The 25341-nt window shown below is 38.4% G+C and overlaps 1 protein-coding gene across 2 annotated transcripts in view; it reads right to left on the bottom strand.

Annotated features, from left to right (window-relative positions):
- The window catches only part of PLCB1 (phospholipase C beta 1), a 750135-nt gene that overhangs the window by 660706 nt on the left and 64088 nt on the right, over nt 1-25341 (bottom strand). For both annotated transcript variants that reach the window (XM_056567840.1, XM_056567842.1), the window contains exon 2: nt 23306-23383. In XM_056567840.1, the coding sequence (XP_056423815.1) occupies nt 23306-23383 (78 nt within the window). The remainder of the gene's footprint in view (nt 1-23305; nt 23384-25341) is intronic.

Here is a 25341-nt window from a genome sequence, read left to right as displayed (position 1 = left end):
ACACACATCAAAGGGAATAAAAATAGGTTAGTTTCAATGTTAAGTGTTTGATATTATATATATATATATATATATATATATATATATATATATAGACCATGATTAGAATAGCAGGAGTTAAAGTCCTACTTTCAAGAAGCAGATAAAATAGTTTATATACTATGGCTTCTAAAACATTCCTCTTATCCACTTAGAAAGGGTAAGAACCTTATTGTGTAAAATAATTTGTAATTTAGAATTAAAAAAATAAGTGTGATAAACTATTCAATTGCACTTTTGAGAGAGAGAGAGAGAGAGAGAGAGAGAGAGAGAGAGAGAGTCATACAAGGCAACTATTGGTTAATAGTTAAAGTGCTGTGATCCAAGCAACATGGACACTGATTGAAGAAGATACAGTGGTTCCTGAGCATACGATGTTAATCCGTTCCAAACGGACCATCGTTTGTTGAAACCATCGTATGTTGAGGGATCCGTGCAATGTAAAGTATAGGACAGTGGTCTACAACCTGCGGACCTCCAGATGTTGCAAAACTACAACACCCAGCATGCCCGGACAGCCGTTGGCTGTCCGGGCATGCTGGGAGTTGTAGTTTTGCAACATCTGGAGGTCCGCCGGTTGAAGACCACTGGTAGAGGAAGTTGTATTCACCTGTCCCCGCCGCTACGGACCGTCACCGCTCATCACCGCTGCCCTGGATGTCGCCCTACATCGCTGTCGCCGCGTCCCCGGGGTGTCCCCAACACTCCGGCAAGGCCTCTGCTTCCCCAGCATCCTCGCTTTCCGTCACTGCCATCACGTCATTACGTACGCTGCTCCTATTGGATGACGGGACAGCGTGCGCAGCGACGTGATGACGACGATGGAGAGCGCCGACGATGCAGGGGATCCCGAAGAGGACGCGCCGGAGCCCCGAGGACAGGTAGGAGACCATCACCGGACCACACGGGGCACCGTAAGCGGCTATCTAGTGGCAGCTGAAGCAGTCTGCACTGCCGGATAGCCGTTTATGCGATGGCCCCGACATACAAAAGCATCGTATGTTGATGCTGCCTTCAACATGCGATGGCCTCTGAGAGGCCATCGCATGTTGAAATTATCGTATGTCGGGGCCATCGTAGGTCACTGTATTATTTTTCTCTCCAGAGTGAGAAGGGTGAAGGGAAGGGTGGTTAGGCTAATGCAAGCTTGAAGACTAGTGTATACAGTGATCAGGATGGGACTGCAGCTATACGGTATCTTTTCATGGCAAACAATAATGCAGATGTTTCACAAAGGTACAGTACATGAGAATACACAAGAGCTTTTATTTTTCATTTTATTTTTTTACTACACTAGTGGTAAGTTTTAAAGTGTCATTTAAAAAAACTTTTGACAGGTCACAGAGACATGTCAAAAAGTTTGATCGGTCATGGTCTCAGACTCAGTGCTAAGGCATTAGAGCAAGTGATCTTGTGATCTCTGACCCAGCCCCATTATGAGTCTATGGGGCTGTTTAGTGAAGCTGGATGGAGATCACTGTGGGTCAGGGAATGAGACATATTAAACTTTTTTTTGCATGTTACAGCAAGACTTTCATTTCTTGCCCCCTTGAGTAGCTTCCCTGCTCTATAATGAGAACTTTTAACAATAGTAAAACTTAACATGGTTTAAGATATAAAAAATCTAAACTGATGTTTAATGTGAATTTAAACATATTTCTTATGTACCAGCATTTCTAAAAATGTATTGTTTGAGATAGATAGATAGATAGATAGATAGATATACTAATCCCCTATGTATAACCTGCTGCTTTTAGTAATATCCACCTTACGGAATTCACTGGAATCCAGGAGGTGGTCACACATGGTAAGTTTGACTTCCATCTCCTGGTCTGTCCAGAAAGTATTGGCCGGGTGCACCATAAATGTAAAAGCAAACTATGGCCATAAAATAGGTTTAGAAAACCGCTGCATTTTAAATCTATGTTCTCTATAAAAGTCTATAAAGAAGGGCTGTCAGTGCACACACTTTTTTCTAAAAACAACTGTAATTCCAATGTTTTTGATACCTATTTTATGGCTATCTATTGTTCTTAATTGTACCATATGTGAAGCTAGCCTTAGTGTCCAAGCAAGGGGGATTGGGGGAAAGCATGTGCAATGTCACATGGCCACAGTTCGGAGATTAAACCGTGAAGTGATCAGATCGATAAGGGAAAAAAAACAATAAAGTGAAGTTATTCTATTGTACATTAACAAAATGGCATATTTGTATTTCTGTGTGGTTAGCATAATATTTTATCTACTTAGCTAAGTTAGAATCCCCCTTTTACTATAGATTTACACAAACTGATGCAACATTTACAGAGGTTACGCTAGATTAGAAAAAAGTGGTCTTTTTTTTCCAGTAAACTGTCCTACTGCTACTTATGAGCTGTATCATGTATTTTAGCTCAATTCACTTAAAAAGTACCTGTCACCAAATAAACTGTTCTAAACTAACTCAAGCTATGTTCACTACTCCTAACACCCCTCCAGCCCTAAAAAAATGTAAAAAAAATTCAGAGCTTTAAAAAGCTCTGTATCTTACTATTCTTCTTGCTCACATAGTGCAATTTCCCAGCAGGAGAAAGTGGATGTTTCCCAGCAGACATGACATCACTGAAGCCTGCTGGGGGAGTACTCCCGCCCTCACATGGTTGCAGTGCTGTGATGAATAGAAGACCTCAGGATCTGTGCATGTTTCAGTCTGTGTTGCTAACAGTGAGGATCTTCTGCAGCTTTCAGTCTTTACAGCTTTCTGTGAGAATCTGTGGAGCTTTCAGTTTCTGTGCAGCTGTCAATCAAGCTCAGTGCAGAGAAGCACTTCCTGAGTTTGGACTCCTGCTAGGTCGGGAGGAGACCAAACTCACTGTATTAATTGTGGCAGGGAACAGAACAGAGCCACCTAGTGGCCATTTTTTATATAACATTTTAAACATATTTATGTAGATAATTTTAAAAGCAAGTAAAAAAGGAAAGTATCTGCTAATTACACAAGGAACACTATATTAAAAGTTTTATTTGGTGACAGGTACTCTTTAAAGGAGCACGCCAGTGGAAAACAATTGTTTTAAAATCAACTGGTGCCAGAAAGTTAAACAGATTTGTAAATGACTTCTATTTAAAAATCTTAATCCTTCCAGTACTTATCAGCTGCTTTATACTACAGAGGAAGTTATTTTCTTTTTGAATTTCTTTTCTGTCTGACCACAGTGCTCTCTGCTGAAGGTACCAGCAGAGAGCACTGTGGTCAGACAAAAAATACATTAAAAATAGAAAATAACTTCCTCTAGAGCACACAGCAGCTGCTAAGTACTGGAAGGATTAACATTTTTATATAGAAGTCATTTACAAATCTGTTTACATTTCTGGCACCAGTTGATTTAAAAAAAATTCCACTGGAGTACCCCTTTAAATAGATATAATGTCATTTGCATGCTGTAAAAAGCATATTCTCGCCAAAAATAAGCAAACAAATTGAAATAACAAAAAGTATATAGAACCTACATTTTTTTATATGAAATTTTTGTACTTTTATTTTATTTTTATTTTTTTTTAATTGTCATGGGCTTTACTGTTTCGGATAGATTTATACAACCATACACTGATGGATAAAATAGTTGGATGAATTTCAACCATATGCCACTGGGTATTATTTTTAGGATAAATCTCCAGGCCATATGCCACAAGGTATTATATTTTGGCTAGAATAGGGAACCATGCTGTATTGCAATGTTTTACAGCCGGGGTTTCTAAAATATGCAATAGAATTGTCCTGGGGGTGTAAATAAAATGTGAACAGCTTTAGCGAATAGGTCAACAGGACTATGATAATAAATAACAACACACGTGCCAATTATTTTTTCTTATGCAATTTAGTGAAAACATTCATTCTGTACAGTGTTTTACTATTCTGTAACAGGTTGTACAAAACAAATCAGACAATAATTAGACATAATCTGTCAGACATGTCATGAATAATAGATGTGGCATGAATAAGAGCTTATTTTTTTTGCAGTGTATAATATAATCACTTATAAGTGAATGATTTATAATAAGGCTTGCTGGAAATTTGGAAAAACCTGTTTATCACTAATTTGTCAATTTGTTAATTCCAATAATGTAAGTGACCTAAAATTATTTTCATTGCTTCTTTTATCTCCTTAAAGGAGAACTATGGTATACATTTTTAAGTCCCCATGTGCCTAGGCTGAAAAAACATAAGAAACTAACTTTAACTCACCTTCCTATGATCCCATGTTGTGGAGATATCAGCGTCTTGTTCCTCTGGTGCTGCTGGCTTCTTAGGCTCGAAACGTCACAGTGCAGGCAGCGTATCGCCCCGCCTTCTCCCTGCTGCCCGGGCTCCTTACACGACAGTGCGCTGAGCCTATCACCAACCGAGGCGGTATATCGCTGCGGCCGAGGCGATACTCTGCCTGCACTGTGATGTTTTGAGCCTAAGAAGCCAGCAGCACCTGAAGAACAGGATGCCGATATCTCCGCAACGGGGGAACGTAGGAGGGTGAGTTAAAGTTTGTTTTTTTATGTTTTTGCAGTTAGGGCACAGGGGGACTTAAACAATGCACACCATGGTTCTCCTTTAAAGGGGTACTCCACTGGAAAAAAAAATGTATTACTTCTATTTAAAAATCGTAACCCTTCCAGTACTTATCAACTGCTGTATGTTCCAGAGGAAGTTATTTTCTTTTTTAATTTCATTTCTGTCTGACCACAGGGATTCTCTGCTGACACCTCTGTCCATTTTAGGAACTGTCCAGAGTAGGAAAAAATCCCCATAGCAAACCTATCCTGCTCCGGACAGATCCTAAAATGGACAGAGGTGTCAGCAGAGAGCACTGTGGTCAGGCAGAAAGGAAATTTAAAAAGAAACAAACTTCCTGTGGAATATATAGCAGCTGATAAGTACTGGAAGGGTTAAGATTTTTAAATAGAAGTAATTTACAAATCTGTTTAACTTTCTGATACCTGGTGATCTATTTTTTTTTCTCCAGGGGAGTACCCCTTTAATTTCCCGTTCACAATAACAACAACAACATAAAAAATGGATAGAAAGCTTTATTAGGCAACAACTTCACTCATCAAGAGTTGTATGTCACAAGGCTACTGCTGTTTCACGTGACCTTCTGGAAAGCATAAGATCACGCAAATTGGTTTTCACTTTGATGCATTTTCTAACCTACTGTTTATGTCTGCCCTATATTATCAATGTGCAGTGAAATCCCCCTGGATGAGCGCCACTATCTTATGTTCTATACTCAAAGATGGAGTTGCATGTTGAGCCTCACCTGTGGTTTCGGAGGTTCCGTTCTTGGTAGACAATTCTTGAGCAGTGCCGTGTGATTCTATTACTAGTGAATAACTTGAGTCACCCTTTCGCTCTCAACACTTTTAACTCAAGCAGAGTTGCCAACCTCTCTTTTTTCTAAATCATCAATGATTTTAAGTGATATATGTCTACATCTGAGATGCTGATGAGAACGCAATATCAGCGTTCACTGTGAACTGAAAAAGGAAATATACAATTACCAGTACTAGTTCCACAAGCTTCAAAGACATCACAGACATACATATATACAGTCATGGCTGTAAATGTTGGCACCCCTAAAATTTTTCAAGAAAATTTTATATTTCTCACAGAAAACGATTGCAGTAACACATGTATTGCTATACACATGTTTATTCCCATTGTGTGTAAAAGCAAATTGGACATAATGTCACACCAAACTCCAAAAATGGGCTGGACAAAATTATTGGCACCCTTAACTTAATATTTGGTTGCACACCCTTTAGAAAAAATAACTGAAATCAGTTGCTTCCTATAACCATCAATAAGCTTCTTACACCTCTCAGTCGGAATGTTGGACCACTCTTCCTTTGCAAACTGCTTTTGATGTATGTTTGGGGTCATTGTCCTACTGGAAGACCCAAGATCTCAGACGCAAACCCAGCTTTCTGACACTGGGCTGTACAGTGCGACCCAAAATCTGTTGATAATCCTCAGATTTCATGATGCCTAGCACAAATTTAAAGGGGTTATCCACCATAAGGTGATTTTAGTACGTACCTGGCAGACAGTAGTGGACATGCTTAGGGAGGATCTGCGCTTGTCTTGGAGCTAAATGGCTATGTTGTGAGACTACCATAACACTGTGGCTAGCTTTTTGTGAACTGGTATTTCCTTTTTGACTTTTTTTTTTTTTTTGCCTACAAATCCCATAATTCTATTTTTTCTCCCTCCCACACATCAGCCACCCCACCCATTAAAACATAAATGAGCTGCATCCATTCAAAAGACCTGTGGTTTTCAATCAGGGTGCCTACAGCTGTTGCAATAGTTGCAGATTGATATCTCTCCCACCAAGCGATCCCTCCACCCATTGAAGCAGACAGGCTCCCTGTCATCAGCTGACTAGTGAGTCAGGTCTCGGCCGCATTGCAACCTGGGATCTGAGACAACAGTCATTTTGTATGCTGTTAAAAATAAATATCTGGGTGAAAATCACAGAAGAATTGTGAGAAAACCGTCACACACAGGTACAGACACTATATTATGAACTATGCTAACTTTACAGCCCCTGTAGCATAGTGTAATAATAAAAAAAATTCCTAGAATACCCCTTTAAAGGCACCCAGTGCCAGAGGCAGCAAAAGAACCCCAAAACATCATTGAACCTCCACCAGATATCACTGTAGGTACTGTGCTCTTTTCTTTGTAGGCATCATTCCGTTTTCGGTAAACAGTAGAATGATGTGCTTTACTAAAAAGCTCTATCTTGGTCTCATCTGTCCACAAGATGTTTTCCCAGAAGAATTTCGGTTCTCAAGTCCTCAGACAGTTCTTCTCCTCTTTCTGTTGTCCAAGCTTAGTGTGGCACACACAGACACACAATGCAAAAACTAAGTGAACTTCTCTCCTTTTTATCTGCTTTAAGGTGTGAGTTTTATATTGCCCACACCTGTTACTTGCCCCAGGTGAGTTTAAAGGAGCATCACATGCTTGAAACAATCTTATATTTCCACAATTTTCGAAGGGTGCCAATAATTTTGTCCTGCCCATTTTTGGAGTTTGGTGTGACATTATGTCCAATTGCTTTTTTTTTCCTCCCTTTTTTTGGTTTAGTTTCAATACACCCAAAGGGAAAAATCATGTGTATAGCAAAACATGTGTTACTGCAATCCTTTTCTGGGAGAAATACTTCATTTTCTAGAGTCTTTCTGGTTATTGTAATCTATTAACACATAAAGACCAATTCAAAACAAAATTCACATTTTAAGTTTTTGCAGGAACACTTTGTTTTCTGTAGAAAAACAAATAGTAAAATAAATAAGAACACATAAATAAAAAGAGTTATATACGTATCTACATAACAGACCCTCCACATTAAAGGGGTACTCCGTTGTTAGACATCTTTTCCATTATACATAGGATAGGGGATAAGATGTCTGATCTCGGGGACCCCCCACGATCTCCGTGCAGACACCCAACGTCCTGAACATTATGTTTAGGACGCTGGGTTCGGGAGGCGGTGGTCGTGAGGTCACCCCACACCCCCTCGTGAGGTCACGCCATGCCCCCTCCATTCATGTGTATAGGAGGGAGCATGACGACTGTCAAGCCCCCTCCTATAGACATGAATCGAGGGGTCGTGGTGTGACATCACGACCACGACTTCCCGAACTCTGTGTTCTAAATATAATGTTCAGAACACCAAGTGTCTGCACGGAGATCACCGGGGTCCCAGCAGCAGGACCTCGGCAATCAGAAATCTTATCCCTTATCCTATGGGCCCCTTTAAATTAGATCAGAATAGAAATTCATAATTTTTTTCTGTTAAACGTAGTACACAAGCACATAGCACTGTACTAGGATAGAATACAAAGCAAAAGTCCCAATGGACATCTGTCTCAGTTGGCGGTGCTAAATGGTTATTAACAGTTACGAACATCGGGAATTTAGTTACAATGTTATGTTACTTTAGCTTCCATGAGACCAAATGGAACTGACATTACTAGATATATAGAAACTACTTGTATAATATATACACTATTCTTGTTTCCGTTCATGACAATGTACAAAAATGTAATGTAAATGATTAAAATAATAATATATGTGTATAAAAAAAAAAAAAAAAAAACATTAACCCCTTAAGGACCACAGGTTTTTCCGTTTTTGCACTTTCATTTTTTCCTCATCGCCTTCTAAAAATCATAACGCTTTCAATTTTGCACTTACAGACTCATATTAGGGCTTATTTTTTGCGCCACCAATTGTATTTCTAATGACATCAATCATTTCCCCACAAAACTTACGGAAAAAAAAAAAAAATATTTGTGGAACATAATTAGAAAAAAATGCTATTTTGTAAGTGTTGGGATCTTTCGATTCTGCGCAGTGCACTTTTCGGTAAAAAATGACACCATATATTTATTCTGTAGGTCCATACAGTTACAATGATACCCAATTTATATAGGTTGTCTTTATTTTACTACTTACAAATAATTTTAACTACATGCACCAAAATTTGTATGTTTGAAATTGTCCTCTTCTGACCCCTATAACTTTTTCTTTTTTTGTATATGGGGTGGTATGAGGGCTCATTATTTGTGCCATGTTTGCAAGTTTTTATCGGTACCGTGACTGTTTTGATCTGACTTTTTGATAGCTTTTTATACATTTTTTTAGGGTATACAAAGTGACCAAAAATACGCAGTTTTGGACTTTGGATTATTTTCATGTGTAGTCCATTGACCATGTGGTTCAATTAACCTTTTTTTTATATAGTTCGGTCATTTATGCAAGTGGCGATATCACATATGTTTATTTTTATTATGTTTATATATTTTTTATATGAAATTTGGGAAAAGGGGGGTGATTTAAACTTTTAATAAGGAAGGGGTTAATGCGTGTGTTTTAAAACTTTTTTTAAACTTTTCTTTTTACACTTTTAGTCCCCTTTGGGACTGCGGGGGGGGGGGGGGGGGGGGACCACCAGGGAGGAGTTGAAGGTACCTTTAGACGCCGCTGTCAAAGGCGGCCCACAGCTGCAAGAATCATCTGGGGGCCAGCCGGTAGGGCTCGAGTCGGGAGCCCGCACCATACCCCGTTAACCGCACAAGAACGTGTATACACGTCCTTTGTCGTTAACCAGTTAAAGGGCACCTATGATACTTTTTTTTTAGCAAACCCGTCTCCAGCGTGAGAAACAGTATAATGTGATTCTGTGACATTGGGTCTCGTGCTGGAGAAGAGTGTTGTGGAGAGCAGAGATAATGGCCCCTCTGTTCAAGCATTTAGGAAGGAGGAAAAGTTGCCCAGTTGTCCATTAGCAACCAGATTGTTTTTTTCATTTTCGAAAGGGCCTGTGAAAAAAGAAAGAAGCGATCTGATTGGTTGCTATAGGCAACAGGTCTACTTTTCCTCTACACAGGTTTTGATAAATCTCCCCCAATATCATTATTGGGAACAGTGCTGTCATTTTTTAAAAAGATGAAGAAAGCACTGGAGGGGTATCCTTATTATAAAAAAATATATATATATATATATAAAAAAAAAAGGTATTCCTGATATCATAATGGATACTTTATAGTTAAGGTTCATACTGAGTATCATGTGAGCCATAAATATTTCAGTAGTTGTAGCCACAGCATGCTATACCATTCTCAATCACCAAATAAAAGCTTTAGGGTGCGTTCACACACTATTACTAGTGATAAATTCCCCCCATTGTTTTTGGAATCTGGAATCTGCCCAATCATGCAGCCATGATGGAGTCTATTTATGCCTAATATGCCTAATCACTGGATATATGCAAACTTGGTAAATCTTACAGGTTAGTGGCAGACACATCCTGAAGTTCCTGTCTGAATGAAGTGGCACTGTGCATACTTAAAGGGGTACTTTGCCCCTAGACATCTTATCCCCTATCCAAAGGATAGGGGATAAGATGTCTGATCACGGGAGTCCCGCCGCTGGACCTCCCTGCTTCACCCAGCGTTTGTTTAAAGCGTCGGGGGCAGCACCGGAGGCTCGTGACATCATGGCCATGCCCTGCTCATGATGTCATGGCCACACCCCCTCAATGCAAGTCTATGGGAGGGGGCGTGGTTGAATGGCACAGAGGATAAGTACGTGCATGGCCTCTCAATTCAGATGGTAGTTTCAGGAGTCCCGTTCTTTAGGTGAGTCCCAGTGGTTGGACCCTCCCATGATCAGACATGTATCCCCCTATCATGTGCATAAGGAATAAGTGTCCATGTTGGCAAAACTTCTTTAATGACTCCTTTAACATTTTATCATTTTTAAAAGTTATAAATATCAGTTAAAATCTAAGCAAGAGTCTGAATATACAGGTGTAAAATACACCAGGTCTCACTCCTAGGGGATGAGAACTGACAGGTTTGCTTACAATGGAAAGCTGGTGGTAATATAATTTTCCTAAAAAAAAATAAAACATTTGTGACACCATTACTATGTAAGTGAGGGGAAGATTTGAGTGGATGGGATTATATTGCTAAATATAAAATACACCTGTATGAATAAAGTTAAAATGCAATACTATTTGTTAACTCCTTTTTTACTAACTGAGGTCCCTAATGGAGGTTGGTGGGTTGGCACTTCTGTGAGTGGTGGTGCTCGTGGTAGAAAGGAACCAGCTTATAGAAAAATATTGTACCCAGCGCTCACTGATGATGTTGAACCAGTGAAGGTTTATTGAGCTATGTTACAAGTGTCAGAGATACAGGTAAAGGATGCATTTCGGCACGTCGGCCTGGGCAGACAGCTGAGGAAGGCAGACATGCCGAAATGCGACCTCAAATTAGTTTCCCTCCACTGGCACCATGCATTATAAGATGCTGGCACTTTATCATGCAGATTGTACACAATAAATCAAAGCCGGTATTCTGAGTACAGAGTGCAGTATTGGTTTACAATAGAGGAGTAATGGTGTAATATAAAGATATATTATCAAATAATCAGTACAGAATAAGACAATGTAGCAGAAGGATGACGGTGGGGACTCAAAGCCCCATTCTATAGCCGCTTTCATACTTCACAGCACAGTGTAGGTAGTTGTTCTAATAGGTATTGCAGTGAATTCGAATGTGGCTGTTGAACAGTTTCCATGGTTACCAAAGTAAGAAAGTGGTAAAAGAACAGAAAGTAAAAGGACTAAAATAGCGACCATTTAGGTTTTCAGTTCATATGACTCCTACTTCAAGAAAATACTACCGATGCCAATAACTGAGGTTGTGTATTGCACAGATATATGGTAAAAAGAGCAACATACTAGTATTTACAGGGATTAAACACAGTCTAAGGGGGCATGGAGGAACACAAGCACTCAGGAACCTCTGCTACTTCAACAACATAAAATAAAATAAATAATAATAAATAAATAAAATAAAATAAAAATAATTTTTTCTCTTTATATTAAAGGGGTACTTCACTCCCCAGCATTCGGAACATTTAGTTCCGAAAGCTGGGTGCGGGCTTCAGGGGTCGCCACGCCAGCCTCGTGATGTAACGCCCCGTGTGATGTCACAAGGGGTGGGGGGTTATGTCACAAGGGGGTGCGGCGACACTTGAAGCCTGCTCCCAGCATTTAAAACTAAATGTTCCGAAGACTGGGGAGTGGAGTACCCCTTTAAAGGGAACCCGTCACATTGAAAATGTAGTCCTATCTTGGTATACTAGTGTATCCACCACATTTATTACACTTTTTAGGTGTGAAAATACTGTAGCTCCACAGAGCATACGGTCCTCAAAAAACATAAGGCTATGTTCACATGGCGGAATTTCTGCAATTCAGCACAAATTCCATTCAGAACATAATTCCACTGAAATTCAAGCCCCAAAACTATTTTTGCAAAATGCAGAAAGCGGAAATTCCACAGCGGTATGCCGGCCGCAGAAATTCCGCTGCCTGAATGGGACAGCAGAATCCCATTTAAATCAGTAGGCAGTAAATTTCTTTGGAATTTCCGGTGGAATTCTTCTGTGTAAACATGGCCTAAGAAACAAGAGCAAGCAACAGCAGGTGAGTATGGGCATGTTTTCAGTGCTCCATAGCAAATTGTTGCAAAGTACAAATTTAGGGAAATGTGAAACTGGTAACCACTGCTGCCCCCTTCCCTGGAACAGACATCAATTATCTAGCATTCCTAGAAAATTAGCATGTGGGGGAACAAGACAGAAGTTGTCAAAATGTTTTGAAACATTTTTATTAAAAATTTTAATGAAAAAAAAACCCACCAAAAAAGAAAAATGTATTTATGTCTGGTTAAACTTATTAAGCAACCGATGCCAGACAGCTGCTACCAAAGCCAACAAAAAAATGGAATGCATAAAAAAGGACTTAGATGTACAAACTAAGAACATAACTTTGCCTTTATGAAAGGCAGACCGAACATAAAATACTGTGCGTAGTTTTTGGCATCTGTACGTAAAACATTGCTGAACTAGATGAATAAAGTAAATTAGGATAAAGGTGAATTGTAGAACCAAAAATGTTTTGAAAATTGCTGTAGTTTAGTTGGTAAGAAGGGGTCTGGCCTAATAATTATGAGCAAACACACATGAAAAGTCAGTACAGAGATCTAATGATTTTTTTTTTTTTAATACATGGATCTAGAACAAGGCAGTACCAACTATATCAAAAGTATAGGTTTCTCCATCAGCAACAGAATGTGTTTTTTTCTTTGTTTGTTTTTTTAAAGGGGTACTCCGGTGAAAAACTTTTTTTTTTATTTTTTTTTATCAACTGGTGCCAGAAAGTTAAACATATTTGTAAATTACTTCTATTAAGAAATATTAATCCTTCCTGTACTTATTAGCTGCTGAATATTACAGCGGAAATTATTGTCTTTTTGAAACACAGAGCTGTCTGCTGACATCATGAGCACAGTGCTCTCTGCTGACATCTCTGTCCATTTTAGGAACTGTTCAGAACAGCATATGTTTGCTATGGGGATTTCCAGATTACAGAGATGTCAGCAGAGAGCACTGTGTTTCAAACGGAAAATAATTTCCACTGTAGTATTCAGCAGATAATAAGTACAGGAAGGATTAAGATTTTTTAATAGAAGTAATTTACAAATCTGTGTAACTTTCTGGCACCAGTTGATTTAAAAAAACAAAAAATTGTTTTTCACCGGAGTACCCCTTTAATTCTCTTTACGATGTTGTGATGACAAGGTAGAAATAAATAAATAAAGTAAAAAAATACACCATACACCAGTGACATGAGCAACTGATTTCTGGCATATTGGTCCAGTGGCAAGAGCCGCTGCGGTAAATGTGTCCCGGAAACTGGGTGCCGCAGCAGCAAGTCATTCTTCATTAAACAGGCAGATGGAGATCCAGTTGGTTATAAATCAGCTATGGAAACCACTCAGAATTACCATTGTTTTTTAAACATATATTTTGTGGTTTTCCTTTGAGTTATGTTTTGTTTTTGGCCTTTACCAACCATCCATTTATCTGCAGAAATAATGGAGAATGGAACGCACAGTCTCTAATATAAGCAAACGGTTCTAAAAGTCTTCAAGAAGTAAATGCTGAAATTGGGTAATGGTAATAAACAGGAATCAGCGGATGGGATTTACAACACTGACTTTTAGGTGACAGGAGTCAGCCAAGGAGAAACCTGTTGTCTGCCTGGAGTCAGTGCGGATGTTTTTTTTTCCTGTCTAAATCTCTTGGCAAATTCCTACTTTTTGTCTTGCCTTCCTGTAGGTTGCAAGTACATAACCTTTGTTTCTAGCTATTAATGAACAACAAATCCCAGTCGGTGGTAAGATATTGCTTTCTACTTTGACTATCTGACTATAGAGAAGATTATATATATATATATATATATATATATAGAATTTTAACTCTGCTGGGGCTTACATTTGGGGCACTATTACTATGCAAGGACACCAAGGGGACACATTTGCAATGTTGGGGGTACAAAATGGGCATTTGTACTTTGTGAGGAGCAGAAATACTATATATAGGGCACTAAGGGAATGCTTTTACTAAGTGGGGGGCACTAAGGGGGGGGGCAATTACTGTGTAGGGGAAGTAATGGGGTGCTATTATTGTGTAGGGGCAGTAAGGGGGGAACTATAACTGTGTTGAGGCAAAAGCATAGAATTATTACTGCAAAGGGGCACCAATAGGTTGATAATACTGTCTTGTGTGCCCTATAACTGTGTGAAGGTACAAAATGGGGCACTTGGGCTTTAAGGGAGCTTGTTAACATGTGTAGCACAAAGTAAGAAATAACTGGGTAAGGTATTATATTTGTCTGGTGCATTTGTTTGGCAATATTATGACTGGTTTAACTATAATTATGACTAATTTATTTCTCACTTTCAGTATTTGAGGGGTCTTTATCACCCAACAGGTAAAGCACTTTGGGCAACTGTGGAAACAGCAAGCACAGCACTGGGGAAGCAGCAGGGTGAGATGTCTTCCTATACCGTGGAGAACAGGTGGGGAGGGTGCTGAAAACTAAGGAGACAAAATGTCTAGGCAGCAAACTCTACAGAGACAAGTCATGGTCAGAATATCATCATGACGGTATTGGCCAGAAGGAGAGTAAAAGGGAATGTTAAAGGCTTTGATCAGAGAAGATGGCCCCTATAAGTCTCTCTGAATTTAACTGCACTGAAATCATTTTTATGGTCTTCAGAACTGGTATTACTGATCAGTCATATTGAAACAGAGAACTTGCTCAGCTGGGGTGAATAGATGAAAAATAACATGTGTTTTTATAGTAATATAGTTTTATTTGGTTTTATTTGCTAACACCTTACTTTTTTGCAACCAGCACCTCAATTTCCACAACGTTTTGTTGCCTTTTGTTTCAGCCCTAGTTTGTTACTAAGCAACATATGATTTTTTTTCTGTATTTGGACAGTCTGTCTTGTAAAGTCCTGTGGAATATGTGGGCACTTTGTAAATAGAGATCATTATTACTGATGACATAATTTGCACAAACATGCAGCCTTAAAATAAAGCACCCACAAAGCCCTAACCCTTTTTTAGGATGACTTCACAGATGTACTATAACTTTAAACCATACAAAAATACTCTAAGCTGACATCACCCAGCGTAACAGACTGTCTTGAGCAATCAAAAATCATTGCCCAATGGCACATCTTCACGAAAAGAGGGGATGTGTGGCAGATGACTTACGGCAGCAAAGGCCCGCACGAACGATCTAGCGACATTTTTGTGCAGCCCTCCCCAGACGGTGCTAAAACCCTTAATAGGCCCAATTATAATGAGCATCGGGCCATCTAATAGGGCATTAAGATGGTATAAAAGTAAAAACTATAAGGTTGCAGGTTTTTTTAGACAAATAAAAATGCTAACATTAATAGATATTTTTCAGCAGTTTTTTTGTATTTGGACAGTTTTTTCTGCCATTTTTTAAACCCTTTTATAGTAGAATATATTTAAATAATTAATATTATCATTTTTCCCCCCATTTTTGAGTCGTATTTTGCAGGTCAAAAAATTAGAGTGGCACTGCGAGTGTGATTTAATCTCACAGGAAATATGATTATGAAATCACATGAATATTAGTAATCGCTTTACGCTTTATCTGCTCAGTTGTACTAAAATGTACCAAGAATCGAAAATATGGAGGAGGACAGAATACCATCAAGTCTGCATCCCAGAATGCACTAACACCATAGTAATTATTCATCACGGACATACAAACTATGAAGCTCACAGAATGAAAAGGAGGAATAATGAATAAATTCAATGATATCAAGGGCCAGTGGGTGAGAAAACAGAATTAATATGATGAAAAACTCAGATTCAGTAAGTAAAGAAAATGAATTAAATGTCACATTTGATAAACCAAACAAAAAACACAGATTACACAAGGCATTTGGTGGTACCTAGAATCTAACTGGAACCATCGAAGAACGAGATTTTATGTAAATCGGAGAAGGTTTCTTGGCTTCAATGGATGTTTTATATATTTATACTAAATGAGGCTTAGGAAAATATAATGAGATGGTATAAATAGAATGCAGAATTGGGAACCAAACCTGTGTTTTATTATGTCAGCAGAAACATTGATCTCCATTTTACTGTTGCTAAATGACTGAAACTATTAAAGCAGACCTCTAGTGATCCACTTAACCTCTTCTATGCACTTCCGAATCTGAATTAAAATTTCTATTCTAGTATGTGTAAAATGAGAGCTCTATGTAGTTTTTTGTCTTTATCCTTGCAGGCTGCACACTTTTGATTTGAGGCGGAGCATGACAAAGCTTTCATTGCTGCTTCCTACTTTATCCCTAGTGAGATAGAGATATAACTAAAATAACTGAAATATCTGATCTACACAAAGAAGTACAAATTATATTTATAGAAGGACCTTGCCATTTAATAAAGCCCTGTGATTACAGCAGCATCAACACTTATTCAAGCAGTGTATAGGAGTGTACTAAGAGGAACCTGGTAACTTTTATGTAAGTTGGGAAGCTCTATTTTATACCATATCTGTATCAGGACAGAAATTTAGAATTCGTTGATGAAAGTGAATTAGAAAGAAGAGTGCATTAGTTAAAAGCAGTCAACCACAAGTTTCGGCAGAATAATACTTTTGGCATTGCTGAATAATGTATGTTATTTTATTATGAACACTACATTTAGTTTGTTAATATGTTGCCTCATAGTCTGGGAAAACATTTTTTATTTGAAATGAAAATTAGCTCTTTGGTGCACTGGGTGCGTGACTGTATCTCAAGGAGACCCCCTTTGCATGATTGGGCCCCTCTTATCTCCTCCTATAGCCATGCCTGATCTCGAAGGAAGAGAAGGAGGAGAAGGTAGGGTTCCAAGCAACCACAGGGGTGCTCCTAGAGATACAGTTGCATCCGCATTGCACCAAATGGCTAATTTGCATATATAAAAAAATATATATATTTACAGACAATGACCCAGTACATCAAGATACTAAAGGGAGTGTTCATTAGAAGATAACATCCTCTATTCAGCAATACCAATGGTTCAATTTTGCCAAAACTGGTGATAAACTGACTTTAAGAAGAGTAACATCAGCAAAGCTACACATGGCAAACTAAGAGTAATGTGAAGGTTTTATTTTTTATTGTAGGTAAACTTTAAATGGGTACTGTCAGATACAAAAACTTTTAATATGTTGTAAAGCATGCAAAACCAATAGGTTTTGCAATTGCTTTCATTAAAAAAAAATTCAGTATTTCATACTGGAAAAAGCCATTAAAACAATCGCCCCCCCTGCCTGCTTGGACACATACTAGTCCTGCTGTTTCCATGCGTCATCACCTATGTCATGGACACACTTCCTTGATTGACAGCTGTGAGCGCAGGGCTCACAGCTGGAGGAAAAATCCTCCCACTGTCACATTTTTTTCTGCTACTGTCAGTGAGAACAAGCTGGGAGTTGTAGTTTTGCTAATGCTAGGGGAGATGTGAGCAGACAGCATACTGAGGGAGGGGGCGGAGTCCTGCAGTGAGGCCACACCCCCTCCCTTTGAGAGGAATTCAGACTAGTGAGCTAAATTAAAGGTGTAATAAAAAAATAAATAAAGGTGCTAGACACCTAAAAATTTGATGTACATGGTCAGGATTAGGTACCGAAGGATATATTAAAAAAAAAAATTTTTGTTGGATCTGACGGGTACGCTTTAACCCCTTAAGGACTCAGGGTTTTTCCGTTTTTGCATTTTCGTTTTTTCCTCCTTACCTTTTAAAAATCATAACCCTTTCAATTTTCCACCTAAAAATCCATATTATGGCTTATTTTTTGCGTCGCCAATTCTACTTTGCAGTGACATTAGTCATTTTACCCAAAAATGCACGGCAAAACGGAAAAAAAAATCATTGTGCGACAAAATCGAAAAAAAAACGCCATTTTGTAACTTTTGGGGGCTTCCGTTTCTACGCAGTGCATATTTCGGTAAAAATTACACCTTATCATTATTCTGTAGGTCCATACGGTTAAAATGATACCCTACTTATATAGGTTTGATTTTGTCGCACTTCTGGAAAAAATCATAAATACATGCAGGAAAATTTTTACGTTTAAAAATGTCATCTTCTGACCCCTATAACTTTTTTATTTTTCCACGTACGGGGCGGTATGAGGACTCATTTTTTGCGCCGTGATCTGAAGTTTTTATCGGTATGATATTTGTTTTGATCAGACTTTTTGATCACTTTTTATTCATTTTTTAATGTTATAAAAAGTTACCAAAATACACTTTTTTGGACTTTGGAATTTTTTTGCGCGTACGCCATTAACCGTATGGCTTAATTAATGATATATTTTTATAGTTCGGACATTTACGCACGCGGCGATACCACATATGTTTATTTTTATTTTTTTTTACACTGTTTTATTTTATTTATGGGAAAAGGGGGGTGATTCAAACTTTTATTAGGGAAGGGGTTAAATGACCTTTATTAACACTTTTTTTTTACTTTTTTTTTGCAGTGTTATAGGTCCCATAGGGACCTATAACACTGCACACACTGATCTCCTATGCTGATCACTGGCGTGCATTAACACGCCTGTGATCAGCATTATCGGCGCTTGACTGCTCCTGCCTGGATCTCAGGCACGGAGCAGTCATTCGTCGATCGGACACCGAGGAGGCAGGTAAGAGCCCTCCCGGTGTCCGATCAGCTGTTCGGGACGCCGCGATTTCACCGCGGCGGTCCCGAACAGCCCGACTGAGCAGCCGGGTCACTTTCAGTTTCACTTTAGAAGCGGCGGTCAGCTTTGACCGCCGCTTCTAAAGGGTTAATACCGCACATCGCCGCGATCGGCGATGTGTGGTATTAGCCGCGGGTCCCGGCCGTGGATTAGCGCCGGGACCCACGCGATATGATGCGGGATCGCGGCGCAATCCCTCTTCATATCGCGGGAGCCGGCGCAGGACGTAAATATACGTCCTGCGTCGTTAAGGGGTTAAAGGGGTATTCCAGGCAAAACCTTTTTTTATATATATCAACTGGCCCCGGAAAGTTAACCAGATTTGTAAATTACTTCTATTAAAAAATCTTAATCCTTCCAATAGTTATTCTGAAGTTTTCTGTCTACCTGCTCAATGATGATGTCACGTCCCGGGAGCTGTGCATGATGGGAGAATATCCCCATAGGAACTGCACTAGGAACTGCACAGCTCCTGGGACGTGAGTCATCAGAGAGCAGTTAGACAGAAAACAACAACTCAACTTTAGAAGCTAATAATTATTGGAAGGATTAAGATTTTTTAATAGAAGTAATTTACAAATCTGTTTAACTTTCCAGAGCCAGTTGATATATATAAAAAAAAAGTTTTGGCCTGGAATACCCCTTTAAGTAACAAGTTAAGAAAGAAATTATGTTTTAGGCTTTTAGGAATTACAGAAATCTTACAGTAAATGGCTGTCAAGCACAGCTCCTGGGTCACCACTGATATCATCTTCTAACTGATAAATGTTATGATAGGAAAACCACATTAAATAAGCAATTTATTGGGAGATGTCCCAGTTACACTGATAAGCCATGGGACATCTGTACATACCCTCCAGCTCTCACAACCCCCTGAGCACCAATGCTAGGATCTGATTGATCTTGTTATCTTTGTCATCATATAGTGTTTCAATACGCTGCGATATCGTCTTGTACGGTGACAAGCACGTCTTGTACAATAACAAGTTTTTGTCATTTCATCTGTCCATAAAGGCTTCATTCCCTACTGACTGACCAGACAGGCTGGAATTTGCCTATGTATGGTAAGTCTAACTTCTAATTTAGGCTACAAGATACAAACACACAAAGAAGAAATCATTACAGAACAAGCAACAGGATGAAGTTCAGACTCTTGAAAGCAAAAAAAGCGAATAATGGAACCTCCCAAATTATATTCACAGAGGCAACAGAGCAGGCGAGCATACATAGCTTTATATTACATATCCTACATTCCCAGTTATTTAAACAGAACCATATTTTGGGATACAAAAGGTACAGACAATAGGATACATTGCCATATGCATCATTAAAGAAAATGTATTGCCTACAATTTGTTTAAATAAATAGAGATAGATACTGAAACATGTTATTTTTTGTAATCTGTTTTTAATATCTGATTGTAATTTTTGTAATTTCTTTTGTACATTTTTATGGGAACTACCATCTTGCCTGAGTTGTTTTTACAGCATTTACAGATATGCTTTATGGCAAGCCCAATGGATATAGGTAACAATAGGCAAAAGCTGTTACATTCACATAAATGGGAAAGGTGTCTGGGCTAGCTTGGGAAAGGTTATTCTAGAGGGAGGGGCAGGCTGATCTGTGAGCAACAGCTATTTTGGGTACCTCTGTTATCTATACATTGCTGGGCCCTTTTACTGTAATCCTGCCTGTGATCATAAGGAGGATACTGCTGGGAAATCATCTGTACAGAACAGGAAGTCTCAGCTTAGGTTTTAGGCCTTGTGGTCAGAATCAAAACTGCAAGATTTCAGAATTATATTAAAATATAAATAATTATATATAAAATGATGGGACACAGTACCAATTATTATATATATATATATATATATATATATATATATATATATATATATATATATATATACCGTATATATATAGTTTAAAACCTTGAAAAAAAAAATGGTCCTTTTCTGGTGACACCTCACCTTTAAGTGACCTGTTAGGGAGATTTATGTTTTTTTTTCAACAAAAATGACAGGGGATAAGAGAAATACCAATAGGAAAAAACAATTGTTTTCTCTTGTGAATTGTTACAGGTCTGTCTTATCCTCTGCATTGCATATCATTGTTAAAGGGGTACTCCACTGGAAAACATTTTCTTTTAAATCAACTGGTGCCAGAAAGTTAAACAGATTTGTAAATTACTTCTATTAAAAAATCTTAATCCTTTCAGTACTTATGAGCTTCTAAAGTTAAGGTTGTTCTTTTCTGTCTAAGTGCTCTCTGATGACACCTGTCTCGGGAAACGCCCAGTTTAGAAGAGGATTGCTATGGGGATTTGCTTCTAAACTGGGCGTTTCCCGAGACAGGTGTCATCAGAGAGGACTTAGACAGAAAAGAACAACCTTAACTTCAGAAGCTCATAAGTACTGAAAGGATTAAGATTTTTTAATAGAAGTAATTTACAAATCTATAGATAGAGAAAGGTAGTTCGGCACAGCTAGGTTAGTGATCCCTGGGTAGTAAGCACTGTAGCGGCATGCACTTTAAAAGCAGGTGGTGCTCAGACTATACAAAGGGTAAATCCAAATATAGTTGCAGGTATGTAGAAAAAAGTCGGCCACTCACCAGTCTTCTTTTTTCAGAAAAATTCTTTTATTTAGCACATACTCACAACCATGTTGCCCAGGGAGAAGACATAGATGGTAACAAACAGGGGGGGGGGGGTTCCACTGAGAGGCTAAACGGTGTTTCGCAATGAATAAGTGCTTCAACTGGCCAGTTGAAGCACTTATTCAGTGCGAAACAGCGTTTAGCCTCTCAGTGGTACCCCCCCGTTTGTTACCATCTATGTCTTCTCCCTGGGCAACATGGTTGTGAGTATGTGCTAAATAAAAGAATTTTGCTGAAATAAGAAGACTGATGAGTGACCAACTTTTTTCTACATACCTGTAATTTACAAATCTGTTTCACTTTCTGGAGCCACTTGATATATATGTATATATATATATATATATATATATATATATATATATATATATATAAATAAAATAAAGTTTTTGCCTGGAATACCCCTTTAATCCTTCTAGTACTTATCAGTTGCTGTATACTTTTAAATTTTTAAATTTCCTTTCTGTCTGACCACAGTGCTCTCTGCTGACACCTTTGTCCATTTGAAGAACTGTCCAAAGTAGGAGCAAATCCCCATACCAAACCTCTCTTGCTCTGGACAGTTCCTGACATAGACAGAGGTGTCAGCAGAGAGCACTGTGGTCAGATGGAAAAGGAAAAAAATCTAAACGAAAAGAACTTCATGTGGAGCATACAGTAGCTGATAAGTATAGGAAGGATTAACATTTTTTAATAGAGGTCATTTACAAATTTTTTTACTTTCTGGCACCAGTTGATTTAAAAACATTTTTCCCCAATGGAGTACCCCTTTAAAACAGGGCCATTATGCTATAATCAAAGACAATAAAAATGTAATTATGGTTCTAAAAATAGTATATCTAACATAACTAGGAGATACAAAAAAACTGTTGCAATCTTCTTATAGTTCAAAGTAATAATAATTATAATAATCAAAATGATAATAACCACGAACGGAAACTACAAATAAACAAATAAATAAAAATTAGGTCTGGAGTTAATATGATTATCAACAAATGGTACATGGAATCACAATGCAGAAATAAAGACTTCATATGTACGAGAAGTTTTTGGACATGATTTCCCATCCGGACTCAAACCCAGATCAGCAGACAAAGGTGAAAAAACAAAATGCAATGATATATATTTTTAAAAGAACAATGGGTGGCTATGCTCTCAAAAAGACACCATGAAGAAATGGATGGTGTGTCATTTATCTATAACTTTTTACAATGTCGTTTTATTTTTTGTGGGTCTGGCTTTAGTCATGAGGAGCTGAGTCTGACCCTACATTTTAGTAGAAATACAAACCCAAAAATAAGAAAATAAGTGGAGTCACTATAGGAAGCATAAAATAAATAGTTTATTGGTATACATTTAAAACCAAACACACATGTATAATGGGGAAACAATAAATCAAGAAATGCGGCATCACCGGACACCCTACACCAGAGATGTAAATCATGGGGAACAAATTATACTACAATAGTGATATAGATGAATGTGTATGAGCACCAATCAAAACAAGGTTGGTAATCTCAATACAGATGAATGTACATGCATAAAGTGCATATAGAGATAAGGTGCTACATACAGGTAATCATATAAGATACCGAAAATAGAGTGCATAAAGTAATGAATGGCAGTATAACAAAATGATACCCACACAGGATCGGGTGGTCACTACAAGGCTGTAGGCGCCGGGATGACGCCACTCCAATGCGCATTTCGGCACACTGACCTTCGGCCCGGACTGGTGGTCATACACATTCATCTATATCACTATTGTAGTATGATTTGTGCCCCATGATTTCCATAACAGATATATAACACTAGGCCTTTGCCTTGAAATCCAGGTACACAAGAAAACCATTCCACCATTACCGAAACCATAAAGTAGAAGTGATCTGGATTACCTTGTTTTGATCCACCCAGTGCAGGAAAAATCCATTGGGATCCATTTTGAGGACAACAGGATACACAAGATTCGAGTCCTAGAAATCATAAAGAAAAGTGTCACACAAAAAAGTATTTTGTATAGAAAACAATAGATTGAAATGAACAGGATCTTTTTCTATCACGCTGTAAACAGATGTATTGTATGATCTGATAATTCAGGAATATCTCAGAGAGAATGTCCAGTATATACAGTGGTCCCTCAACATACAATATTAATTGGTTCCAGTGCACCATTGTATGATCGCGGCATCTAAAAAGGGAGAAAATACTGCCAGTTAGCTCAGCAGAGCTGTTCGGGACCGCTGCGGTGAAATTGCGGCCTCCTGAACAGCTGAGAGGACAGCGGGAGGGTGCTAACCTTCCTTCTGCCGTCCGATCATCGCTTCATTGCTCCAAGCCTGAGATCTAGGCTGTAGCAATCGAGCACAGATAACAGTGATCAATGCTATGCTATGGCTTAGCATTGTTCGGTGTATGCAATCTAAGAATTGCATGTAATAGTCCCCTATGGGGGCTTTTAAAAAGTGTAAAAAAGATAAGTTTATAAATGTGATTTAACCCCTAAAAGTTTGAATCCACTCCCCCCCCCCCCTTTCCCATAACATTTTTTTTATATATATATATATACATAAAGGGATGACCGCAGCACTCCGATTAGTAAGAAAGAAAAAGTGTCTTTATTCCATGAACAAAACTTGGTGCGACGTTTTGGTGTCCTCACAACACCATTCTCAATGAGAATGGTGTTGTGAGGACACCGAAACGTTGCACCAAGTTTTGTTCATGGAATAAAGACACTTTTTCTTTCTTACTAATCGGAATGCTGCGGTCATCCCTTTTTTCTATGCTGTGAATTTGATCCAGGACCAGGGTCCCAGAGACCGACGCGCACCCCTACTGGCTCTTTTATTTGAAGTGCTGCATTACTCTTCTTTGTATATATATATATATGTATATAAACAAAAATAAAAATATGTGGTATCGTTGCATGTGTAAATGTCCGTGCTATAAAATATGTTAATTAAACCGCACGGTCAATGGAGTACATGTAAAAAAAAAATCCAGAGTCCAAAATTCAAAGAGTTTAAAAAGTCCCATCAAAACAAAAATTGGTACCGATAAAAACTTCAGATCGATGTTCAAAAAATGCCCTCATATCATCCCGTATATGGAAAAATTAAAAAGTTATAGGGGTCAAAATATGACAATTTTAAACATACTAATTTTGGTGTATGTAGTTATAGTTTTTTTTAGTAGTAAAATAATATAAAACCTATATACATTGGATATCCTTGTAACTGTATGGACCTACAGACTAAAGATATGGTGTCATTTTTAACACAAAGTGCACTGTGTAGAATCGAAAGCACCCTAAAATTTACAAAATAGCATTGATTTCCAATTTTGCCCCACAAATAATTTATTTCTGGTTTCGCTTTAAATTTGGTGCTGAAATCATGGTTATTATTACAAAGTACAATTGATGGCGCAAAAAACAAGCCCGTATATGGGTCTGTAGGTGCAAAATTTAAAGCATTATGATTTTTAGAAGGTGAGGTGGAAAATATGAAAGTGCTAAAATTCCTCATACAGATCAATGTTCCAAAGTTCCATCTAAAGGGTTAATAGCCGTCCGTGGCAATCGCCACATGTTGGCTAATAACGGCGGCCCCCAGCTACACTGGTTAGACTGCTATCAAGCGGCTTCTGAAGCAGTCGTTTATGCGATGGCCCTGACGCACAGAAGCATCGTATGCTGATGCTGCCTTCAACATACGATGGGCTCTGAGAGGCCATCGTATGTTGAAAGTATCGTATGTTGGGCCATCGTAGGTCGGGGGACCACTATATGTATGAGACATATATACTTACTAATCAACTAATTTGGGCCAAGTTATTGTGAAAGGCCAGCCAAAGCTACACACTTGTTTTTGTAGCCTTATACAGTTTGTAGCGGAGCATATTGTCCTCCTCTCTCATAAGTGTTACTAAT

Source organism: Hyla sarda, chromosome 3, assembly GCF_029499605.1.
Source record: "Hyla sarda isolate aHylSar1 chromosome 3, aHylSar1.hap1, whole genome shotgun sequence".
Classification (NCBI taxonomy): Eukaryota; Metazoa; Chordata; class Amphibia; order Anura; family Hylidae; genus Hyla; species Hyla sarda.
This window is presented reverse-complemented; position numbering and strand designations above follow the sequence as displayed.